This window comes from Rhamphochromis longiceps, linkage group LG23, assembly GCF_057381845.1.
Source record: "Rhamphochromis longiceps isolate RC_006_pf linkage group LG23, R_longiceps_female_GT1.1, whole genome shotgun sequence".
Lineage (NCBI taxonomy): Eukaryota > Metazoa > Chordata > Actinopteri > Cichliformes > Cichlidae > Rhamphochromis > Rhamphochromis longiceps.
In genome coordinates, this window is record NC_140578.1 from 33371746 (window position 1) to 33396944 (window position 25199).

Genomic DNA, 25199 nt, shown 5'->3' on the forward strand with positions numbered 1-25199 from the left:
CAGAGCTGAAACTGTTCTGGGCCAGCACAGGGTCAGCAGTGTGTCTGCAACTGACCCGTGGCTGCACACAACTTACATATTGCCCACATACCACAAAGAATGACGGCCCTTTGGTATCCCAGATCTGGCTTTGCCAGAGGTAATCCACACATGGGCCAGCACAGGACCACCAGCGTGTCTGCAAATGGCCTTGTGCTGGCCAATGTGTGGGCCACATCTGGCAAAGCCAGATCTGGGCCACCAAAGGGGCGTCATTCTTTGCGGTATGTGGCCATGTGTAAGCAAATTGTGTGGGCCAGATCCGGGCCATACCAATTTTGCTATGTGGGCTACTGCAGTGTAAATGGAACTTCAGCAGAGCAACATGTTTGTCAAATTAGGGAGGAAAATGTGTTCAGCAAGCTGCTGGGTTTTTGTTACTTTGTGCTAAGCCGGAGTCATGGTCAATTGAACTTTAAATGATCAATCTGGAAGCAAAAAGCCCCATAATCAATGGCCTAATGGTGGAAATACCAATGTTCTGTCTCTGTGATGTAAGAGTTCTGAAATTGGCTCTGACAGCCTGTCTGTCAGGCCAACAGCTCTCCTCCTCTCCTTGAGAAAAAGCTTCATCAGTGTGCGTCACTGTATTTGTGCGTGCATGGTGGTGGAAGAAGTCGGCACACTGAGGGAAGATTTCAGATTTTTATGGTGAGAACATGCTGTGAAAAAAAGGAGCAAGGCAAGAACACTTGCATGTACACATGCATAACAGAGAGTCCATCAGGTACAAATTAACACCACTGGCTGCTGCATATTTTTATTGAACACATTTCCTGCGAGAAATTGCTTTGACTGTTTCTCTTATATTGCAGCTTAATCAGTCGGAAAGAAGAAAACACACTGCAGACTATTGCCAGGTTTGTGCTTTGATATTCCTACGAAGCCAAACACCACAGATTAACTACAAGATTTCACTGTTCAACACAGCGCAAGATCACACACATGACACTGAGGATCCTTCACCACAAGGCAGTCACCAGTTTGAAATTTACTAAAATGGGCCTCCTTAATGACACTTGTTTTTCACTTAGTTCTTCTAACGATGGTTTAAGAAACATTTTTGCTGCTTTGAGAACACTCAGAGCACTTGCTAATAAATCAATCAATCAATTTCGCAACCGCAGTGCCAAAAATAGCCATAAGAAAAAAATGTAAATACAAAATGTCGCCATGAGAAATACATCCATCATAAATATTAAGACACCATTCGGCAGTCTGACAAAGCGCTATGAGGCTGGGAGGGCAGGAGGTTTTGGCAGATTCACAGCAGAGGCGAGATGGAGGAAGACAGAGGGAGGGGAGTAAAGCACAATGAATCAACCAGCCGTCAGTCACCGATGAAGTGTTTGCAGTTCCCGTGTTCTCCTCACCACCGCACGACCTGGCTGCCATAGTCCTCTGTGGTGGCTACCTCCTCTAGCACCTTCACCTCCACCTCCTCCTCTTCCACCTCCTCTGCTCCTCCTCCTCCTATTCCCAGTCTCCAGAGTTCAGCCAAATAGGTCCTGTGCAGCCGCTGTCTCTGCTGCCTCTCCTGCCGTCTCCTGAGCCGCTCCTCCTGGTGTTGCCTCTGGCGGTTATACTGGTAGCGCCGCAGGAACAGCTCCTTGGCATACTCGTAAAGCTCCATGTCGAGGGCGTTGAGCCCTTCGATGCGCCACCGCACCTTCTCGCTGATTCCCACGCTAGCAGCTCGCGTGCTGTTGATCTGCATGAAGGGCCGGATGAAACGCAGGCCAAACGTCCGTTCAAACAGATACTGCGTCTTGCGCTGAAACTCCGTCAGGCCAAAGAAGGCCATGTTGCGTAGGTTGGACTTGGCGCTTGCGAGCAGCACGCGGCCTCTCTCCAGCTCGCTCATGGACGACATGTTGTAGCATCCCACCAGGCTCAGGTCTGCCAGCATGCGGACTTGCCGGTTGTTAGCAAGGTTCGAAGGGCAGTTCATGAAGTCAGGAAGGGGCACCCCTGTCCAGTCTTCACCGCTGTAACAGGCAGGAAGCTCATCCTGAGTGGGAGGGCGACCATCACACATGTGGAGGGCAGTTTTCCAGGTAGCCCCACGCTGCACGTGCTTCCACTCACTGAGGTAGCGTGACACAGGGTCACGTAGCATAGTGATGTAGTAGAAATTCCTGCAGAGACAGATTAAGAGACGCGTTAGACGAGGTGCTTGGCATGCACATCGCACTAGCTTAAAAATTAATTCCAAGGTAAAGACCCAACAATATTGGACATGACAGGAGGAGGTACCCAACAGCATTCAGAACCAGGCTCCTTTTTTCCAAGAGGTAGATAAAAAATCTGAACCCACACTCATTTCTGTATAAACATAAAGTTCACTAAGTGAACATTGAGCAAACATGTTTAAAAAGGTCCAGGTTTTACTTTGAAGGTCTCAAAGGTCTCCATTTCCAGTCGGCATCGAGTGTTAGCAAACGAGTTGGTGTCTTTCACGCAAACTACAGGCAAAAATGACCGTGTATGTGTGGGCGTAGCCTAACTGGCACAAAAAAAGAAGAGTAAAAGTAAGCCAATATTTACATTAGCATAGCTGAAAAATAATAATGAAGGTTTACCAGCAAAAAATTCATAAATCATAAACATGACTTCCCCTAATACCACAAATCAGGCTTTTTGTTTGTTGTTTTAATGCCATGCTAAACTAAACACCTGCTGCCTGTAACTCAATATTTGCATACTGACATAATTTCACTTACAAAGGCAAAAATTCATATTTCAGCTGATCCGCTCACAGTTTATGATGTTTTTTCAACCACTGCATAGATATATTTTCTTTATCATTCTCTTTTAAAACCTCAAACTTCAACTGAGTTGCAACAGCACGTGGTATTGAGTACAGGCAGTACTCAGAGAAAGATACTAAAGTCGAAGAAACGTGTCAGCGAGTCACATTTTCAACACAGCAAAGGAGGATGAAACTATACATCAAATTTCTCATATCCTGCCACAGTAAAAAAAAAGAAATATGAGCGGAAAAAAGATAACACAGCGTTGGAAGTATATGGAGTGCACTGAAAGTCTGATTAGGGTTTAAATGAAAAACATCACTGAGTATGTCTGAGGGTGTTAGAGAATAATGACATTGAAAGAAACACAAACCAAGCACGCATAGCATTTAATATCCTGCAAATGTGGAATTATTTTTGTTTTTGTCACACCAATTTGCTCCTTCCTGCCTCTAGTAATGAGTTTTTTCATCTCCAGCACCTTTCCTGTCTCTGATCTGCCTCTAACAGCGTTTCAAAAATTGCTGTAACCTAGCTGCACGGAAGCCTTTCAGCGAACAAACACAGCTTTCTGCTCTTATCTATTGATTTCAGTGATGACCAGCATAACAACAAGGTGACTGAGGGAGTCATCGGCAGGAGAAATTCAGCCATTTTCAAAAAGTTTTTTTTATTCCTTCTTCTAAACGAAAACAGCATAGATAAAGGAGAAATTGAAAATGTTCGTCTTGTGTGCACAGATCACCATGACCTTACCATGTCATGCAGAAGCCTGACATAAGGCCTAAATAAAATAAAAAGCGGAACATTTTCTTTCTTTCATTCCGCAAAGCTGAATTTTACTTTCTGGGAGGTTTCAGCTCCAAGGACACTTACCAGCAATGCTGCACTGGAAAATTCTCTTTTAAACCTATTTGCAGGAATGGTTTCAGCACATAACGCAAAAAGAAATTTCCTCATCTACTGGTCTTATGACTTGTTGATGTACCTTTCTTGAACCAACTGTTACCCTGCAGGTGTAACAATCCCTTATGGTTTGTGTGTTTCTTTTTATAGTGTAGCACATGAGTGTGCATGTGTCCGACTGCGTGATTAGCTGAAGGTGGGTTTAGTATGCTGGTGCTAATAAAAGCAGTGCTGGAACACACACATTTCACATGGTGCTTTAATTTGAGTTACAGTTTTTATCAGTCAGGCATGAAATGCTTCACAGTTATTGTGAAGCCTCTTTATAAAACAAAACACTGTAAATTGCCCCGAGCGACAGCCGACAATTTCTGAGATCTAAAAGTCACAGATGGCTAACACAGAGGAAGAGATGATTCAAACCTAAGGCCAATTAATTAGAATTAATAAACTCTTAATAATAAAAAATTAATAATAAACTCTTTAAATAAATAAAAGAGTTGTGTCTTTGGACTCTGGGGGGAACCTAGAGTACGTGGAGAGAGCCCCGTGCAGACATGAAACTAGTGTACAGACACGAAACCATTGCAGTACTGAGTGTATACTGCAATGGTAAAAATTATCCTAACGAACTCGGATTTTTGCTGCCATCTAGGAAGGGTAGCAAAGTGTAATCATTCATGTGGCTGTTCTATCATTAGCAACTCAAATTTCTTTTATTTGTGTTGTTATTTTACACAGCCCTTAATATCTTCTATGCTTTCTATACTGTTCAAGCCCTCTCGCTCTAAGCTTTCTGCTTAATTTTGCCTTTGTTTGACCTGTTTTTCAAGACATTATACATTTGATTCCTGTTTTACTGAGCTTTTGTAAATTTTTTCTTTCATATTGTTTTAATTTTTAGTCATCGTCCTTTAAGAAAAATACTTTTGATTACATTTTTACAAAAGACAAAATGAAAATCAAAAAAGGACACCTATCATGAAAGGAGAGCTGACTGCAGTGATGTTATAAAAGAAATTAATAAAAAGGAGATGAATTTCATCTCATTTTGCTAGTGGAAGAAAAGCAGAAGTGTTTGACTGTAGCATTAAATACTTCTTTGGGTGATGCAACACAACATTAAAACCAGATGCCAAATATCGTTTAGGTTCCTCGAATGCTGTGAAAACAGTTTTGAATCGTCGAGGTATGGACAAAGGGCCTCTGGATTCAATTCAATTCAATTTCATTTATACAGTGCCAAATCACAACAACAGTTGCCTCAAGGTGCTTTATATTGTAAGGTAGACCCTACAGTAATACATACAGAGAAAAACCAAACAGTCATATGACCCCTTATGAGCGAGAACTTTGGTGACAGTTGGAAGGAAAAAATTCCCTTTTAACAGGAAGAAACCTCCGGCCGAACCGGTCTCCAACTACAAGATGGTGACATCTTGTAGTTTATCTCGCCAGAAAGGTGGTAGTGAATTCTTTTGATTGGAATAATCTGACGTCTGAATCTCTTGCCAATGTAACATCCACATGAGTCCCAGGATGTGGTATTAGCAGAATGCTGGACTGTTGGATAATGTATACCGGATGTAAAAAGAGCATCTGTACAGCTGTAATAGCTTAAACTTCAATGCTAAACTGAATAAAATGTGATTAATTGAGAGAGCATTTGTGCTACAGAGTAAAGACTGCACAGCCAAACAGCCCTAAAAGGTCAGCAATTTAGCAATTATTGCCAGACAGCAATATCAATCAGTTGTGATATATACTTAAGTGAGTGGTGTAATGATATCACAGCAGAACACCCGCAGACAGACACACCATCCAGAGATAATAGCCATGCACAGTGCAAGCTAAGTGAATTACTCTGCCGTCTTTACCGAGTTGAACAGACAGCAGTAGATGGATGGGCACACAAGAGCGCCTCACAAAAACAGCCTTTGTTGTACTTCCTGGAAAACAGCTCAGCCTTTTCCTCCTCCTGCGCCTATCATCTATCTGTACAGCTAACCACAAGACAGTCAGATCAATAAATGTCCATGCAAAGCAGCCTTTGTGTGTCTGTGCTTTCATCATGACCTATTGACAAAGAGCAGTAAATGTCAAAGCTCTCTGCTTACTCGTGTCAGGGACAGAGGCGCGGGTCACGCGAAGAAGGTCAAGAATGATTCCTCACTGGGTGTGTAGTTGGAGTCTTCTCATGCAGCAAACATAAACTCTCACTTTGATCGAGAATTTTATGGCGTTTATGAAAGCAGAAAATAACCATGACCTCAACCATAGGAAGTGTTCTTTTGAATCTGAAGTGGCTAAAGTGCTTTCAGTAGAAACATTTCACTCTAAAACGGAAGGTCTTGTTAGAGAGCATTTGTTGAAAGCTGAAGTAAAGTAAATTTGTTTTGGCTACTTGAGAATATTAACTCATTTGTTAGAATAAATGTTTCCCTGCATTCATGAGCTAACGTTTTCTGTCCACTAGTTGTGACAGGGCAGAGAGCGAACAGGAAAGAGGACAAGCATAATTAGCTAAAAAGGGCGAAAACAATAGCAGAGGTTCGGAGTCCTGCAGAGTGAAGGGATCATTTTCTTTTCACATAAAAGAAAATGTGAAATGAACTGCAGAGTAGCCCCTCCGCAAATCACTACCTGAGGGGTTTGTGTCTCCCAGGAATCCCAGGGGCTATATTGTCTGGGGGCTTTTGCCCCCTGGTAGGGTCTCTCATGGTAAATTGGTTGTGGGTGAGGGACCAGACAGAGAGCGATTCAGAAGACCCCTATCAGAAGACCATCAAGGGAACAATTCATCCTGCCAGGGATAGGGTTACTGGGGCCCGGCCAGGCACAGCCCGAAAAAGGGACATGGGCCCCCCACCTGCAGGAGGCACCATAGGGGTCGGGTGCTTTGTGAGCTCCTGGTGGGCCGATCCCTGGCTACCAAGACTAGCAATTCACAGTCATTTAAGGATAGTATTAATTTGGTCATTTTAACATTGTGATACCATATACAGGGTGGGCCATTTATATGGATACACCGTAATAACATGGGAATGGTTGGTGATATTAAAGTCCTGTTCGTGGCACATTAGTATATGTGAGGGGGCAAACTCCTCGAGATGGGTGGTGACCATGGTGGCCATTTAGAAGTCGGCCATCTTGGATAGAACTTTTGTTTTTTCAATAGGAAGAGGGCCATGTGACACATCAAACCTATTGGTAATGTCACAAGAAAAACAATGGTGTGCTTGGTTTCAACGTAACTTTATTCTTTCATGAGTTATTTACAAGTTTCTGATCACTTATAAAATGTGTTCAATGTGCTGCCCATTGTGTTGGATTGTCAATGCAACCCTCTTCTCCCACTCTTCACACACTGATAGCAACACCGCAGGAGAAATGCCAGCACAGGCATCCAGTATCCGTAGTTTCAGGTGCTGCACATCTCGTATTTTCACACCATAGACAATTGCCTTCAGATGACCCCAAAGATAAAAGTCTAAGGGGGTCAGATTGGGAGACCTTGGGGGCCGTTCAACTGGCCCACGACGACCAATCCACTTTCCAGGCAACTGTTCATCTAGGAATGCTCGGACCTGGCACCCATAATGTGGTGGTGCACCATCTTGCTGGAAAAACTCAGGAAACGTGCCAGCTTCAGTGCATAAAGAGGGAAACACATCATCATGTAGCAATTTCAAATATCCAGTGGCCTTGAGGTTTCCATTGATGAAGAATGGACCGACTATCATTGTACCCCATATACCACACCAAACCATCACTTTTGTTGTTCCAACAGTCTTGGAGGGATCCATCCAATGTGGGTTAGTGTCAGGTTTTGTTTGTTAACTTCACCATTCACATCAAAAGTCCTGTTCGTGGCACATTAGTATATGTGAGGGGGCAAACTCCTCGAGATGGGTGGTGACCATGGTGGCCATTTAGAAGTCGGCCATCTTGGATAGAACTTTTGTTTTTTCAATAGGAAGCATTCCTAGATGAACAGTTGCCTGGAAAGTGGATTGGTCGTCGTGGGCCAGTTGAACGGCCCCCAAGGTCTCCCGATCTGACCCCCTTAGACTTTTATCTTTGGGGTCATCTGAAGGCAATTGTCTATGGTGTGAAAATACGAGATGTGCAGCACCTGAAACTACGGATACTGGATGCCTGTGCTGGCATTTCTCCTGCGGTGTTGCTATCAGTGTGTGATGAGTGGGAGAAGAGGGTTGCATTGACAATCCAACACAATGGGCAGCACATTGAACACATTTTATAAGTGATCAGAAACTTGTAAATAACTCATGAAAGAATAAAGTTACGTTGAAACCAAGCACACCATTGTTTTTTCTTGTGACATTACCAATAAGTTTGATGTGTCACATGGCCCTCTTCCTATTGAAAAAACAAAAGTTCTATCCAAGAAGGCCGACTTCTAAATGGTCACCACCCATCTTGAGGAGTTTGCCCCCTCACATATACTAATGTGCCACGAACAGGACTTTAATATTACCAACCATTCCCATGTTATTACGGTGTATCCATATAAATGGCCCACCCACCCTGTACTATTGCTTCCTCCTCCCCACTATTGCCAAAGTGCTTGCTCATAGGGGGTCGTATGATTGTTGGGTTTTCTCTGCATGTATTATTGTGGGTCTACCTTACAATATAAAGCACCTTGAGGCAACTGTTGTTGTGATTTGGCGCTGTATAAATAAAACTGTATTGAATTGAACTATAAACCCTTTTTTATGGTTTTTAATAAAGCTTCTTTATAAATGCAATGACTGTTCTAGTGGCTATTTGATTGATGCCTGAGAATACAGGCTCTATGTTTGTAGATACCCCCTAACATTTAGCATTAGGTGCACCAATTACTTAACATTAACATTAGCTAAACTTGACATAGTCTTGCCAATGATTATTTTTTCCAAGTAATTGACATTCTATAATCTGCAATACAGAGCTGAGAAACTCTAGCTTTCCAACCTTTTCCTGTGATGCTCATTGCTTTTGCATGTTAGTTCTATCCAGCATGATCTCTTCTTTATCAACCATTTATATCAGATATCGTCTGCCTTCAGTCCTAGTTAATTCCACATGTGTCAAATCTTTCAGGCCTGAACATTTTCAATGTTTTCAGGTTCTCGATCGATCGAGCCAAAGCCTGATGCTCATTCAAACCTCAGAAAAGTTTGAACAAAGCTACCTGAAGCTACGGTCAAATAATAGCTCAGTCATTGCCAACACACAACAGTGGGTGTGAGATCATGCATGTTGGTCCTGAAGGCAAAATTAAATCGGCTTGTCGTATTTTGCTGGCGATCAATCTGACACCTTGTCAATGTCCTCGTTGCTGCCTGTCACCTTACCCCACACAGCAAACCTGCAAACACTATTGATCGCCCTCTTTCCATCTCTCTTCCTGATTGTCTCTCTCTTACTCTCTAAATCATCATCAAAAAGCTACAGAGGAAACTCACAGCAAAAGATCGATATGTGCCTTGTTAATTCACTCACTACCATCAAGGACGCTATCAGACTCATGATAAAAGCCTTGATGGAAGCTTTTTATGCCACAGAAAAACCAGCCAATAGAGAAGCTTTGTGGATCCACAGCAATCTTGTTTATTTTCTCTTTTAAAACCTGAAAATGGATTATGTTGTATTTGAGACCCTCGTATTTGCTATGGCTCAGCTTTGTACTGTTCCAATACACGCTGTGAATGAAGTATCGCTTTCTGAGGTATTTCTATCAGCCAAGATGGGAGAAGAAGTGACTCTTAAAACAAGCACAGGGCAGGACAATTTCGCTCCTGAAGCCCGGGGGTTGATAACTTACGCAGTTGGAGCAGATCAATTTTAAAGGTGTTTCTTTGCCCCCAAGGGATCTAACATGGAATTACAAATTGCCTCAGCCACCGCCATCCTTAGTCACACGCTCCTGCTGTCTCCACATTTCAGTTTCATCTTTCCAGAAGTCATTTTTAAATGCTAAAATTGACTGATTTGCCAACAATATTATGATTTGAGTAAATAGAGAAGAAACAACTAGTTATTAGTGTTTATAGTAACTTGTGGTTACTAGTCAGTAAGTAATTTAAGTAAGTTCATTATTGCATTATCCACTTCCTTTCTTTTCATGCTACAAGTTGGAAATAAACTCCTCTTTGTGCATTTACTTTTTCTATGTGGATGACATAGCAGCTGTATGAATCAGTGCACATTATTTCCATCCACCACCCTGTCCCTGACGTATGGTATCAGTTACTAGCTATCACAGACTGGTATGATAGCACAATCCAGCTACATAGAAGATCACCCAGCCGTCTATCCAAGTTTAGGATTTATTAATACAAATATATTAATGTAAATTTGTATTTGTAGTTCAGTCAGAATAACATCAAATAGAGGTTGTGGAAAATATTTTTCTTTCATTAATTCATCAAATAATGAAAATCTTGTCAAAACAAACCTAAACAACCCCAATGAAGAAGATATTCTGAGTGTTAAACTGTATAAATAAATTCCCCAGTCCCACCCATGGAAAAAAAATCCTTAGATTTTTTTTATGAGGCTAGAATAAGCCTGTATATAAATAACGCTGCATTTAGCGATCATTCTTTCTCAAATTGCCTCTTGGTGAATGGAAGGCTACAGAAGAGCAGAAGGAAAAAGTTAGTTTGAGTTTGAAAAAAACCCCACTACAGACAGCGGATATCTGCAAATCCAGGAACAAGTTAGACAACTAGAAGAGGAATGTCAGAGGGCAGAGGTAAAGGGCACGTTATCAGGATGATCGAGTGAAGCTGCTCAGATGAACTGAGACCACAGAAATCTCATCTCATCAGGCTCTGGACCAAGAGGTCAAGCGGGATCCATTTTCACTCTTCTGTACTAATTTAATCTTTGTGTCCCAATTACAAGCAAAATGATCCCTGTCCCCATCTGCAGCACAGCGGGTTCACCGTCCACCAAGCACAGCACACACAGAAACTACAACACAGTACTTTCTCTTTGAGTAGTAAATGGTCTCTCAGAAGTGCACTCTCCCCTCCGAAACATTACCCAGTTGTGGAGAGTATCTGCAGGTACCACTGCTTGATAACTGATACAGAACATAGATTTAGAGGGAGAGCTTGAGGAGAGAAGAGATGGGCAAGGGCTGCACTGTGATCTTCATTGGTCAGAGATATCAAAAGCTATTTTCAGCAATAAAAAAAGCCTCAGGGATGGTGGTGTGGAGACAAGGGGACGGAGAAAGACGCGGTGTCCAGGCAAGCCGGGTGTGAAGGTGTGGTTTTGCTAAAAACTGGGTGATAGACTACCTGAAGAGCTGGAGGCCACTTATATTTGAATTGAGTAATCAACAGTTCAATATAAATTTATATTTGCAACAGAAATCTCCATTTATGAAAAAAATAAAAATGTCTGCCTTTCAGATGTAATTCTCCATAAGGTTCTTTTTTTTCCTTTTTTTAGACACAACCATGTCAAGAATAGCACCAGGGACATCAGCACACTTACCTGGCATGTGCAGACTTAGTCATTACAGTGTCTTAGCCTCAACCTTACTTTGACATCTTAATCTTTGCAGCTTTGTCAGGTGTCAGCTTTTCCTCTCGGTCCATGTACATAGAGTAGGGATAAAAGGAAGACTGCACTTGAAAAGGATACTAAAATGAAGTAAAAAGGACTAAATCTGAAGTGTAGTCCCTAAACAATTTAGCAGTTTCATGTTGGCTCGTCTGTCTTATACCAAAAGATCTAACCGATTTTAATCCTTTTTAACAAAAACTTCCTGCTTTTGATTTTTTTCCCCTTGTTTGAACAAAATCTAAACACACACCAAAACACAGCCAGTCCCCACCCATCCCCACCCCCCTCCCCCACAATAAAGTCTGTCTTCGACTGTCCCTAATCCCCCGAAGGAGTATGAAGATTACCAAGATCCTCTGAAATATCTCTTATTTCTCACTAAAATACAGAACACTGCTCACTGCCTTAAAGAGTGCAGTGAAAGCTTTGATTTTTTTCAGAATTCGGGCAATTTTACTTTTTTTCCTTCTACTTTAACACTATTTCTTTACTTTTTAGGAGAAGGATTTAAACCAGACATTTACACACAAAAGAAATGTCTAGATAAAAGATACTTGTTTGTGTAACTCTGTGTCTCTCTTATTATGGTTAGATATCAATCAACAACCAGACTACTAAACAAGCAGTTGGTGACAGTGGGAAGGAAAAACTCCCTTTTTACAGGAAGAAAGCTCTGGCAGAACCAGGCTCAGGGAGGGAAGATTGGCACTTATGTCATTTTTTTTTCCAGTTGAAAATGGAGAAGCAAGAATTACTTCTCTGAGATAAGGTGCTGTCTGAGAAGTGACACCTGTCATTCAGGAGAATACTGCTGCAGTTACCCACACCCTAAGCACTGGTGTAAATGCTACATAGCTGTAGTAACTTTCCTCAAGCAAAGCAATCAATGTTACATGTATACTGGGGCCGTAAGGTTGCAGTTTTTCAAGGCAGTTATACATGATTTTCATCAGATGTCAAATGCATCAGTGATCTGTTAAAGACTTAAAACAATAAATAAAAATAAATCATACATAAAGTATAAATAATAAAGCATAATAAGTAATCAGAGTAAATATCAATAGGTCAACAGTTTGGTAAAAAGAAAAAAGAAAAGAAAATAATAAAAAAATATATATTGTAAATGTGACCTGAATCATAAAGCATGTGATTGAGGTCACCCTTTACAATGATACTGGCATAACAAGCTAGTATTGAAGGCTATTTTGAATGCAGACAGACGTCACTAAGAATCTGGTGAGGATATGTTGTGTCACGAGTGTGAAAAGTGTGAAAAGACATACACTAACACATACCTCGGATTGAGCGCATCAAGCGTCTACACCTCATCATCAAACACTTTGTGTCATATACCTCGTCTGGCGCCACCAAAGGCTAGTCAGAGCTGTATAAGGATAGGAAGAATTTGCAAAGGAAAAAAAAGCCCTCAATGCTAAACACGTGGAGATTTTATCCCTTGTCAGCCTACATCACAATATCAGGCTGCTGCATAGGATCTCCCAAAAGGCCTGTACGTTTACCCTTTCCTAAAAATAAAACTCTGGTGTAAGGTACTGTACATCTACTTTTCCACCCACAGCAAGTGACAAATTAGAAGTTGTGAAATGTCTCCTATACAGAGGTGTGCAAAAATCTACACTCTACATTTCAGACTGGTATCTTTCTGTTCTTTCAAGGATACAGTGTAACATTTAGGCAGATTATAGTTTCGTATGAGATAATGCCACTTATCTCGTAAGTGGCTAACTTAAAATCTCTTAATTTTTTAAAATTAGTCGCACAGAATTACAAAAAAAAAGACAACAAAGATAGTAGACATGATAGTCTTAGGGGCATCAAACTTTACACGAATATCAGAAACATACATCAGACGTCTATGGCGTTATTTTTGTGCCACTATTCTGAGCGCACATAAAAAGAATTTGAGCACACGTAAAAAAAAAAAAATTCCAGGTGCAAGTGTTGCATTTTGAGGAGAAATTTATTTTTGAGCGAAGAAAAGCTAAATTTGAGTGAACAAAATTCATTGCTGCGTGCAAAAAATGTATTTCAGTGTTTGCTATTATCCACACACACACACACAATAGGAGCCCCGCTCGCTCAGTTTTTGCATTTGTGCTCGCTCGCAATGTGTTGCTTGCGCTCTCAACATTTCTGCCCGTGCGCGCTCAACTCTTTCTGTACACAGTTATATTTGTGCCACAAAACCAGCCAATCACAGACTTGGATGCAAAAAAATCTGATTGGCTGTTTTGGTCTCCAATCAGCTCAAAATGACGAAATGCAATATCCCAGAATCCATTTCGTCCAAAACTCAAACGAGGCAGTGGCGGAGGAACACAGAGTTTGAAATATTACTCTTTCTGGGTCACAAAATAAACTTTTAAGATATTTTCATGCGAGAATGGTGCTGTGTGAACTTCAAATATCTGCTCGATTTATCAAGACATCACATATTTGCAAAAGTGCTCTAACTTTTTCAGAGATGCCTGTTACCCACGACCTGCCTGGGTGCACACTTGGGTTAAACATAATATATAAGGCTGAACTGACAGAATAGTGGCACAAAAATAACGCCATAGACGTTTATTGTCTAAAATTAAATCATAGAATTGTCAGGCCTGAACTTTCCAGGGTCGGCTTGCCTAGACTACCCACTAATGTTTAAAAAACACTAAATCAACAGTATCCTTTACTTTCATTGTTTGTCTCTTCAGTCGCTTGTCGGGTATGCTGCCTGCCAACTTTGCATTCCTAACAGTTATCTTCCCCATTGTTTTAAATTGTACTATAACAGTAGCACAAACTAGCATTGTCACACCAGCCAGTGCTAGCTTTTTTTGGCTTCAGATTAATAACCCTAAGTTAATAAATGGTAAATGCAATAAGTTAAGCAGATAACATGCACAGGAATATTTCTCATAAAAACTAGCCACTATAAGCTACTGTCATACCAGAAGATGTAAACTGTATGTATGAAATTAAACGCAGAAGTAGATTTTACTGACTATGAACTGGTGTAATTAAAGTTGTTGTCTTTAAAAAGTTACAAATTGTCATTTAAAGGAATCCCACACCCACTTGGAGTGTTTTTATGATTTCTGGTTCCTGGAGTTCTCATTTTCTTTTATTTTTGCATTTGTCACACCGATTTTTAACAGCTGTGTTGTTGTCAGCAGCCTGAAATGACCTCATGCGAAAGCATAGACACTGAATTACAGTCAAAGGCAAGGTTGACAGTAAAAAGACAGCATTATGCCCACAGACATTTAAGGTCTCCCCCTTCAGAATGAAAGAAAACCTCAATAATACACACCCCTCTCTGAAATCTCCACATAATCTGACTCATCTGACACATCTGACTCATTGCCACTGTGAGGGAAGATTAATGTCAAGAGACGTTTTTCTCCCAATAGACTATTATTTCCATAAATAATAAAGTATTTCAGTATGTTGATCAAAACTTTCTTACCTTTTTTCCTTCTTGGTTACTAAACCATGTCAGCTTCCTGTTTCTTGTCTTTCCATATTTTAAAGCCTTTAAAGCCATTATGGCCATCAGTAATAGGGTGCCATTGCCAGATTAATAGCTAAGACCACATTATATGTGTAAGGAATCCTAATTAAAACCCTGGCTCATCTGTGTTCTGGCCATTCTTTGTTTAAATCTGAAATAATGAGGTCAGTAGTAAGGCTACACTCTCTGACTGCTCAGTGTGAGGCCAGCAGTCGAGGACGAGCAAGACTGCCTGGCAATTCAAGCAGGGCTGACATGTGGCCTTACAGCAATTTCATACCCCGCTGCGATCTGAATGCTATAGCCCCGTGCTGTGAGCACAGCCCTGAAGGAGGCTTTGGCAGTGGTGTGCCTATCAAAAACTACTTGAAGTGGCCATGTAAGTTTTACGTGTTAAGAGGGAAATTACGAGACATAAGGATAGCTGGATATGCTGCTTAGATTAAGTCAGGGGTGGATGGGGGGAAAAAAACGGGAAATGGCAATCACAGTTCTCATTATATTCTACTTTTGTGAAAGGAGTGTTTGTGTTGTGTTGTGTGTTATCAAATTCACTGTCACCAGCTTGCTGCTGGTCTTACAAGCAAGAAAAACTGTTTGCATGATGCATCCCTATAGCTGAACACTGAACCTGTTTTATGCCAACTCACCTAAAAATGAGGAGCTGATTAGTGATCAGTCTCTAATTTTAGTTGTTTTTTTTACTCACTCACTGAAAAATCTTTCAATATGTCAACAACCTACAATGACAGCAGCATAAAGAGAATAAAATGATAATTACAGATATGAAACATTTCCACCTATTACAGTGCAGGTATGGTCAAGTTTCTCTAATACCCTGCTGTAGTTTATGTATTTGCTTGTGTTATTAGTTTCCACACTGGCAGTGTGTGTGGGAGAGAGGTGACTTCAAGGTGACTATGAAGTGCTGCTCGAAAGCAGACAGATGGTGCTTCTGTATCCAGAACATACCAGCAGGACCAACAACACACAGCAAATGTGCAAAATATTCCCGAAGTACATTAATAAGAAGAATCCAGGTAGAGAAGATATTTCATCACTGAATTGTGTGACCATGAAAAGAGACCGATTTCAACACAGCCAAGGTGTAGATTGTGAACATGCCCTGAAATATTCTCCACATTCAGGGTACAGCAAAGAATTTTTAGACACACTTCACCTCATTTCAAAATCCCCTGAGACCAAAATATTTTCATTATGCAGTCAGCTAGAGAAAGCTGGGAAGCTTCAATGGACATATACATTCTTGCCTAGTAACCAGTCGCTTTGCATGACATGACCTGATTAAAAAAAACAAACAAACAAAAAAAAACTGTAGTTAAGTTATCAAGTGCATTGTTTTTTACCTTAGGGGCCACATTCATACAGTTGCCACATTCCATTTTATTTTTTATTAATATGAAAGTTTTCCCACCATAGTCAAAAGCAATTCTATAATCAAAATGATTAAAAACAATGATTATTAAAGGAACTCACCTGCTGGAGCCTCCCTTGTGTTTACACTGGGACAAAATCATAGAAATATTTCACAGGCGGTGGAAAGATTATGCAAACCTTTAGTCTATGAAATGTTGATGGACTGAAAAAGACAATCGACCTTGGTAGCAACTGGAGGAGTCCTCTCAGCAGCTTCACTGATGTCTTATTTATAATGGCAGTCTATAAGGAAACTGCTTTCTGTGTGATTTTTAAGAAAAACATTTTTAACCAGAATAATGCCCAATGGACGAAATGGGAAAATGGGAAACACCATCGGTTCACATAGAGAGAGATGGAAGTCAAATGAGCTTCATCATCCAAGCTGCCTTATCCAAGTTAGCTTATCCATGCCTTATCTTATTTTCTCCATATCCAAGAACCTAAACCAGCAAACTGAAGAAGATCCACCTAGTGTTCACTACATTAATTGGCTAAAAAACCACGGTGTCTCTCAAGTCATCAGGTGGAGATCTTTTAAATCTTCCTCGAATCAGATCCAAGCATGATGAAGGTGTTTTCAGTTACTGTCTTCCTGTACTTTGGAACAAGCTTCCTGTTGACCTGAGATCAATTACATCTGTGCACACATTCAAAAACAGACTAAAAACCTTTTTTCCCCGCACAGACTTACACTTAACAGCTGTGTTTTCTCTCCATGTTTTCTTTTTGCCATTCTCACAGTCTTAGGCCATTGTAAACCTACACAGGTTCTTTAGTTTTTATCTTATGTGTTAAGCACATTGAGTTTATATATAATGAAATGTGCCATAGAAATAGAATTGCCGTTGTCAAGGGTGACACACCTGGAGGCAAAATGAGGTCCTAGGTCAACTGATGGTCATCCTGGTAGGAAGGACAAGTACCCACAATGCCCTCACCTAAGCCTAGTCCTATAAAGTTCACTCTGTTTGTAAGACCAAGAAGTGTTATATCAAAACAATCTGCAAGAGTGGAAGCTGCCCTACTGGATGCTGAAAGACAAAGGAGCAGATCCGGAGCAGAAACTCTTTTCCACCAGAGATCGCTACAACTACTCACAGATCTTGTGGTGAATCTTGTAGCGGTCCCTGCACACAGAGCTAAAGGAGACTGCAGTGGGCAGCACATAAATGCAAAAGGCTAAAATATAGAGACACAGCAGCAGAGGCAGAACAACGCAGCTGGTGTACTCAAGTGTTCCCTATAGAGGTGGGATGCAGCACATTTGTGTGTGGCCACGTCAACAACCAGACTCCTGGAGAACATGGGGGTTCAAAGATGGGCTTTTCAACTTACTGTACTATCAAGTCACTGTTACACCCTGCTGAGTGAAGAAGCAGCAGTACCTTTGGAAGAAGAGGAAAAAATTCTTAACTAGGCCATAGATATCCAACGTGAGGGGTAAAATCAGAGGAGGGCACGCCCAGGATGCCAAGTATTAATGTAATGCTCTCTTGAAGTTTCGTAGGCTTATTAAGGAGAAACCCATGAAGGACAGTGCCCTTCTGATGACCCTGGTGAATTTTTTTACCCCTCCCACCTTTACAACACTGATTATTCTTAGGGATGTAAACATCAAGTCTTATAAGCTTAACCAGAGCTATTTCCATATGGCTGCCAAGTTGCAAGACTTGCTTCTACAAGGACTTTGCTTAAGTCTAAATTTAATTAAATCCATTAAATGCTGGAAAATTTAATTCAATGAAATTTAAAGGCGCAACACAGGAAAGAGGCAACAAACTAGATACAAAACCTTATTTGCGAGTCTGTGGGGACTGACTAGCCTGAAGCAGCTGTTAGAAGAATGGCAGTTCCTGGATTTTCTACATTGGCCCTTCCTTTTTCCTTTTAAGCCTTTTTCTAACATCCTTTTAAAGCTTTCATTGACAAACTTTGATAACAGAGCAAGCTGATGCTTTACGACTTTGAATTACATGTCTTCACTTAATGTGACAACAACTCAAGAAAAGAGTTATGACCACTCAAGCGGCATCGGTATTGAAGAACAAGCTGATGTGGGTTAATCTACATTTGCAATAGCAGGAGTTAAACAATGGAAGCAGGATATGCCCGCTCATCTGGGATATGATGAGATCAGCTCCAGATAAATGATACTTATGCACGGACCCTCCAACTATACACGGCAGGTGCACAAGCCAAAAAGGTACAAAAGCACAAGCTTAACCTTGATGAAAAAAATCAAGCTAATAAAGGTCTCTGAAACATATAAAGTAGCAGAAAATGATAAAATATAAACTTTTTACCCATGTTATGTGTTTTTGTCTGTCTCTGTCTGCAAACTACATCACATCCTGCTTAATGTAGCCTTGAGATAAAAGTGGGCTTCATCTATTCCCAGGTTTGATCACTGACTGTCTGCACTCTCGTCGCTATCTGTGACTTTAATATCAACATGCTTTGACTAAGTTGGATTTTCTTTTGCAGTCAGACGAGGGAAAACGTTTTGAGTGCTTTGCTACTTATGATTATGCCCTAACTTCGGTATAGTATAAAGCAGCGAGGATTATAGATATTTGGGAAAACAGCTCTAACACTATTTAACCTCTCTTTAGAACACAGGGATCAAGGCTGAAATACAAATAAATCTAGCGAGGCAGGATGATCTTACAGAACGGATCAGAGTAGCATTACATATCGTATTAAGATGAGTCGTAACACGTCTCTATAAAAACGCAAACACACACGGACTCAGTTCTATTTCTCCTGCTCCCTTCGCTGTGTGCGTCACAGTCCATCGTGAATGGTCTGCATCGCCTGAAGTGACAAGACAAGAGTCTTTCAGTTCTGATAAAGCTGCATGAAACCTGGTGGCAATACAGATGACTCTGCGATTCAGCAGCTTTAATCTAAAACGACAGAAAGCCTTCCCTTAATTGTTCCTTTCCTTCCACGGCGCTCTGCGCTGCGTAATGGTTCCCCAATATTTCTTCCTAAAGGTGGCGGACAGAAAATCAAGCAAGCATTATGCTGCGGGAAATGAAAACTTCGGGTGACAGATTTGTGGCTGTTAAGTGAGTTATGACTCACAGCTCTTCCAACAAATTCACGGGTATAAGCTGAGTTGTGACTCATGGTGCATTTGGCTCCGATTTCATACCTTCTTCTAGAACATACACACAGCAAATTGCAGCAGCACACTGAATGCCATTAGACAGCAGACGCTGATTCGATCCTTATTAAGATGCCAGATTTCTAAAAGCCACTCAGGAACAGCAGTGACCTCTGACCTTGCTGTGGAATGGCAGAATGAGTGGTTCTCTCCATGGATCAATGTCACATTACCAGTGAGCTCGTCCCCCGAGGTACTTTGGTGTCCTATATCAGCGATTGTCTGGTGCATATGAGCCACAGAATAATTGACACCCACAAGTGTTCATTTTACAGTCATTATCTCCATGAGTGGAAGCATGATCTCCCATCTACCACTTCCTGTTTTCTTTTACTCACAACACAATATAAAATGACTATTTTAAATAGAAAGGGCTGCATAAACCAGATTTGTTTCCATCTTTAAACATGAAGTCACCTCGCCAGCCAGCTGAATGTCAACGCTAATGAGTGCTGATTATTCTCTAGCCATTATATTGAGTTGACAAGTGTTGACTGAAGTGTTGTTGATTCACTCATAGCGCTGATTTGGCTCTGAGGTGACACCTCAGAACTATTCCAAAGCCTTAAATTAAGTCTGATGGCTGCCACTGAGAGCAGTTAATGGATTTGGAGGATTCTTGAAGGCACTCCTCGTCCTCGTCTAGCCCCTTTAACACTCACAGTAACATATGGAGATTTGCTCTCTCAACCAATTGCAGAGCAAATTGGCTTCAACACGCAGCCGGAAAACCTCAGAGGACCGTGCCCTTCTTAAGTGATTTACTACCTTAAGCTTAGCTGTGCTGCTCCTGTAATTACAGCAAATTGAAACAAACCTGCGGATGAGGAAGCGACTTGTCTGCTCAGCTGTTTGCAAGTGTGCTGGAGTGGACATGCAATGCGGTGCTCATGTTGACACTGCAGCTTTATCAGCCCTATACCCTGCATTACATGCCAATAAGGAGAATTGGTGTCATGACCTACAATGTTGATTTGGCACTTCAAGATAAGCAAAGCAGATATACAGTGGGAGAAAATAATTATTTGATCCCCTTCTGAATTTCTAAGTTTGCAACTTACAAAAAATAAAAATAATAATAATACATTTTATTTATAGGTGCCTTTAAGGACCCTCAAGGCCACATTACATTAGTATCAATCAATTACAGATCATTACATGTTCAAAAACAAAAAAAAAAGAGTCAATCAGTTAATCAATACTCCTGATGGCTGCTTCTTATGTGTATTAAGCACATCTGCCACAGAATCGATTTCTTCCATTCCAACCTCCCCACCAGAGAAAACGGAGCTCTCTGGCATCAAATTGATCTGCCATGTTTGGATTAGATTTAACATATTGATGATTGGTGATTTAACATATCACCTTACCATCTATCTCATTGTGATACCATATACTATCACTTCCTGTTAAAAGGGAGTTTTTCCTTCCCACTATCGCCAGAGTACTTACTCATAGGGGGTCATATGATTGTTGGGCTTTTCTTTGTATGTATAATTGTAGGGTCTACTTTACAATATAAAGCACCTTGAAGCAACTGTTGATGTAATATGGCCCTGTATAAATACAATTTGAATTGAATTCTTTTTCTGCTAAGGGTGCAGAATGACTTCAACAGATTGATGGACCAATGGGCATGGCCAAGTAAAATCTTTGACAAGAACCTTCCTCCTTCAGCTGAGCTGAAGCTTCAAGCTGCCAAACAGCAGCCAAAAAACTAAAAGACTTTTTGAAGTTGTCCAAAATCCTTCCTGAAATGTCTGCTAACCTGGTGATCAACTATAAGACACATTTTACCGCTGTCCTTGGCAACAAGGATTTCTTCACCAAGTGCTAAGTCATGTTTTGCTTTGGAATCAAACACTTATTTTATTGAATGATATGCAATGATATCAATTTTATGTGTTTTTTTTCCTGCATTTCTGCCTCTCTCCATAAACACGAAGAGAGTGTATTTCTTTGTAAGTGAGCAAACTTACAAATTCAACAAGGAATCTAATAATTATTTGTCCCAATGCATATCTTAGCCTATTAACTATAAAATTACAAACACATTTAAAAACACACAAAAGAATACAGTGATTTGAAATGGAAATCACTGCATGGGCTCTGGAACACATCTGAAAAGCATTTTCTCTCAATGTAATTCACCCCTGACTCGTGCAAAATTCCCCGGGCTAAAACTAATTCAAGATGAACTGAGGCAAAGTGGAAAACTGTCTAGTGGACTAATCAGAATTTGAAATTCTTTTCAAATCTCATGAATGCCCCCGGAGCTAAAGAACGATTGTCTACGTGCAATCACTGCACTCAGTTCAAAAGCCAGAATTTGTTTTATTGGGGAGGTGCACCTAACTGCCTGCCACACCATTTCCAAGGAAGCCCATTGTCTTGATTATTTAGGTAGAGGGTTAAATATGATGTATTTCCATTTGAGAGGGTTGCACAGATTTCAAGACTGTAGCTCACACGTTCACTCAGTTCAGTATTTAGCAAAAAACGTGCCAAAAAATGTGTAGGAAAAATATGCAAGGTGAATACATAAAGGATCGTCAGGTTTTGACGATGAATTGCTTAAAACATGAACAAACTGTGAGAGCCACCTTATTAACACTTGCTTGTTGAGTCACTCACTCATTAGTTTAGCCTGATTAGTCACTTATCCGTTTGCCCTTTTGTTTACCTACTTAATGAATGATTGAATTAGAATACAGTTGACTGATTGGCTTTTTAATGCATGCACTCATTCTTTTACTGACTGATTGAGTGAGTGAGTGTGAACGAGAGGTTAGAGATGTCTTTAAGTTTCATTTTCAAATTAATTCATTTATTTCATTGATTTATTCATTCTTAAGCTGATAAGAGAGCCAAATGCTTAAAGTGAATAAATGAGTGAATCAATCTGAATAACTGAGGTTGAATAAATTAGGAATCAATCACTCAATCAGTGCCCTGTTGCATACATATGTCGGAGAGACTATGGCTAACTTGAATAGAGGAATAAGCAGACTTTATTTCTATTTCATTGTTTGGCTTATTAACACAATGAATAAGTGATTCAAGAGTGATAGTGTGCCTCACTTATGTGTAGCACATACAGTGGGTTGACATAAAAGTAAGAGGTAGCTGGTTGAGTGAATTTGTCTGTTTAAGAAGCAGTTAAAACATGAATGAATGAATGAATGAATGAATGAATGAAATAACCATAACCGTGACCATATCAGCTGAGCAAACGGATCCACTGATGAAATAATAAGTTAATCAAATCACGTTCACAAACACGAGATCACACCTGTCCAGCAGGTCACCCCTCACCTTTTGCCATTTGGGGTGTTCTTCTTGTCCCTCTTGTTCATCACTACAGGCACGCAGCTCGTGAGCTCGGTCCAGTCTGCATGCAACCCGCAGCTCCAGCCCGTGGAGAACCGCGAGAAGAGCCACGATTCGGCTTTCCCGGGCCGGTGACAGGTGCATTTCCTCTGGCCGGCCAAGCAGTCGCAGGGCTGCTCCAGCTGGATGTTTTTGACCAGGTGCCGCCCAAACGTGGTCCCGCCGGTCTTCTGTATGTGCAGGAACACCATTACATCGTCCCCGCGGATGTTGAAGTCGACGCGCCGGTCCAGGTCCCGTTCCGTGAAGTTGAATCTGGATGTGATTTTGGAGGGGAGATCCTCGTCCGCCTCCGGCTCCGTATAAACCAGCTCCAGCCCCGCAGAGTAGCGCTGGAAGAGCCCCTTCTCGTCACTTCTGAAGTAGCAGGTGTTGCTGTCCGCCGGGCACACATACTGATAGCCGATCATGAGGAAGAGCACCGCCGCAATGGGGATGAAGATGAGTCTATTGAACTTCTCCTCCATGGTGGAAAACTCCTAAATCACGCCGTCGGCACAAACGGTAGCGTGACGTCCGAGTGGGTCCTCTTCCTCCCCCCGTCTCATCCTGCACTTTGAGCTCAGGGTGATCGCCCGGAGTCTAAGTCCCGACGGCAGGTGAGAACTCTTCCTGCAGGGAAGCTTTGACCGGCCTCGTCCTGCACCAGGACAGCACCACTTCTCAAACTTAAGGCTGTCACTTTGAGTCCAGCTGCTTCCTCAGAGGTTTAAACATATTTCAGCTTAAATGTGTCAAAGTGCTGCCATAACTCTGGTGCAGTAACAGCTCCCAAGCACTCAGAGCGGAACCACGCATCCACGCTCGCGGACCTGCCAACTGCTGATCGGTATCTTAGCCAAGAGTAGAGCCAGGAGCAAGAGACAGACAATTAAGAGATAAACTTCCGCTCAAGACTTTCAAAATACATTGCTTTACCATATTAAACTAACATGAAACAATTGAGGTAAGGTCCAATTAAACTACATTGCTTGACTATATGCAGTTAAAAAATAAAAGAAATATCAAGGCAATATATTTTGCATATTCTTTATTAATGATTTCTTGTATAATTTTGTTTCTTTCAGCTTGTTTGAACTCTGAATATTGCTTTTCTAAATAAATAAAACTTTTCACTGTATCATTTTGATTTGAGGGTTATTCACACTGTCCCAGCAACAGTCCATCAAAACTACACTCAAACTACAAATTACTCATTACTCAGTCCAGACAGACTAGCTAACGCATTTTAGACCTTGGGCCTGTTATAAGCTGTTGATCAGCCCAGATCATCCATCCCTATTCTTCAATAACCCAGTTTCGCCTTGCCTGTTATAGGTACTGATGTACTTAAATCACACAGGGAGTGCCAATGAGTGAAATCACATGGAGTTCATGCTTTTATCTTGAAGTACAAATAGTACAATTTCCTGTTTTATTGTCGCTGCCTTGTTTCAACATCTGCGCCAGTCGTCTGTCCCGGCTGCCGTGTCGGTGACGCAACCGCATCTCTAATCACACACACACACACACACACACACACGAGCGCGCTATTTGAGTGCCCTGGAAACAGCTGCTGGCGGAAAGTCACAAGAATTAAATTAAAAATGGAATTACATTGAGTCTTGAAGCGGAAATGATGTATGCACGCAGGATAATAATTGTATTTTTCCCATTTGTTATAAGGGACAAATGTCCGTCCAGATTACACGGTGACAAAATTAAATAGTAACTGTATGTTTATTCCACCTGGTTTGTTTTTTAGTATTTTTAATAATTCTATTATGTTCATGAAAGGCTTGAGATTTGCTCTGTTGAGCCTCAAGACACGTGTTACAGGTGGGCCTTTATTTTGCAGTGTGCAGTGTGACTTTGAAAATATGAACTGAGCTCCATGCAGGCAACAGGAAAGAATAAAGTCCTCAGGTCAGTCATTTCAGCACCATGGACAGATTCCAGCAGTCAATAATTGGCAACATGTCTGAGGGGAAACACACGGTCTGACACAGGTCTCCCTGGATATCAACTGAGCTGAACACATGATTCCAATAAAGGTTTTACAGTTGCACAGCGCTGTATGCACACTACATGCTCTAACTAAGTCAAGCCCTCCATAATGGATTTCCTTTAAGCCTGCACTGATCAGAAGCCTTTGTTATTTTTCCCCAAGATGAAATCAATCAAAGGATTTAACCAGGGCTTACTTTGGTATATATTCTATTCAATCCTCTTTCAGCACTGAGTGCCCTCTGCCCTCTTGCTCTGGCACTGACTTAATCTGTATGGGCGCTAAGTCTCCGGTTCCCCTGTCTTTGTCTCTGAGAAGAGTCAACATCCCTCACCCTAGGAGAAGGTAGGGGGCATGAAAGGAATCTGTTATGGAAAGTGTCAGAACAAGAAATATCTCATTTTCTAA

At 41.2% G+C, this 25199-nt stretch overlaps 1 protein-coding gene across 1 annotated transcript; it reads right to left on the reverse strand.

Annotated features, from left to right (window-relative positions):
* Positions 1-670: 670 nt before the first annotated feature.
* On the reverse strand, positions 671-23760 carry LOC146642414 (heparan-sulfate 6-O-sulfotransferase 3-B-like). The gene is made up of 2 exons (XM_085397349.1): positions 22730-23760; positions 671-2177 (listed from the first exon to the last, which is right to left on the reverse strand). The coding sequence occupies exons 1-2, from the start codon at positions 23269-23271 to the stop codon at positions 1409-1411; spliced, it is 1311 nt and encodes a 436-aa protein (XP_085253475.1). The 5' UTR covers positions 23272-23760; the 3' UTR covers positions 671-1408.
* Positions 23761-25199: the final 1439 nt, after the last annotated feature.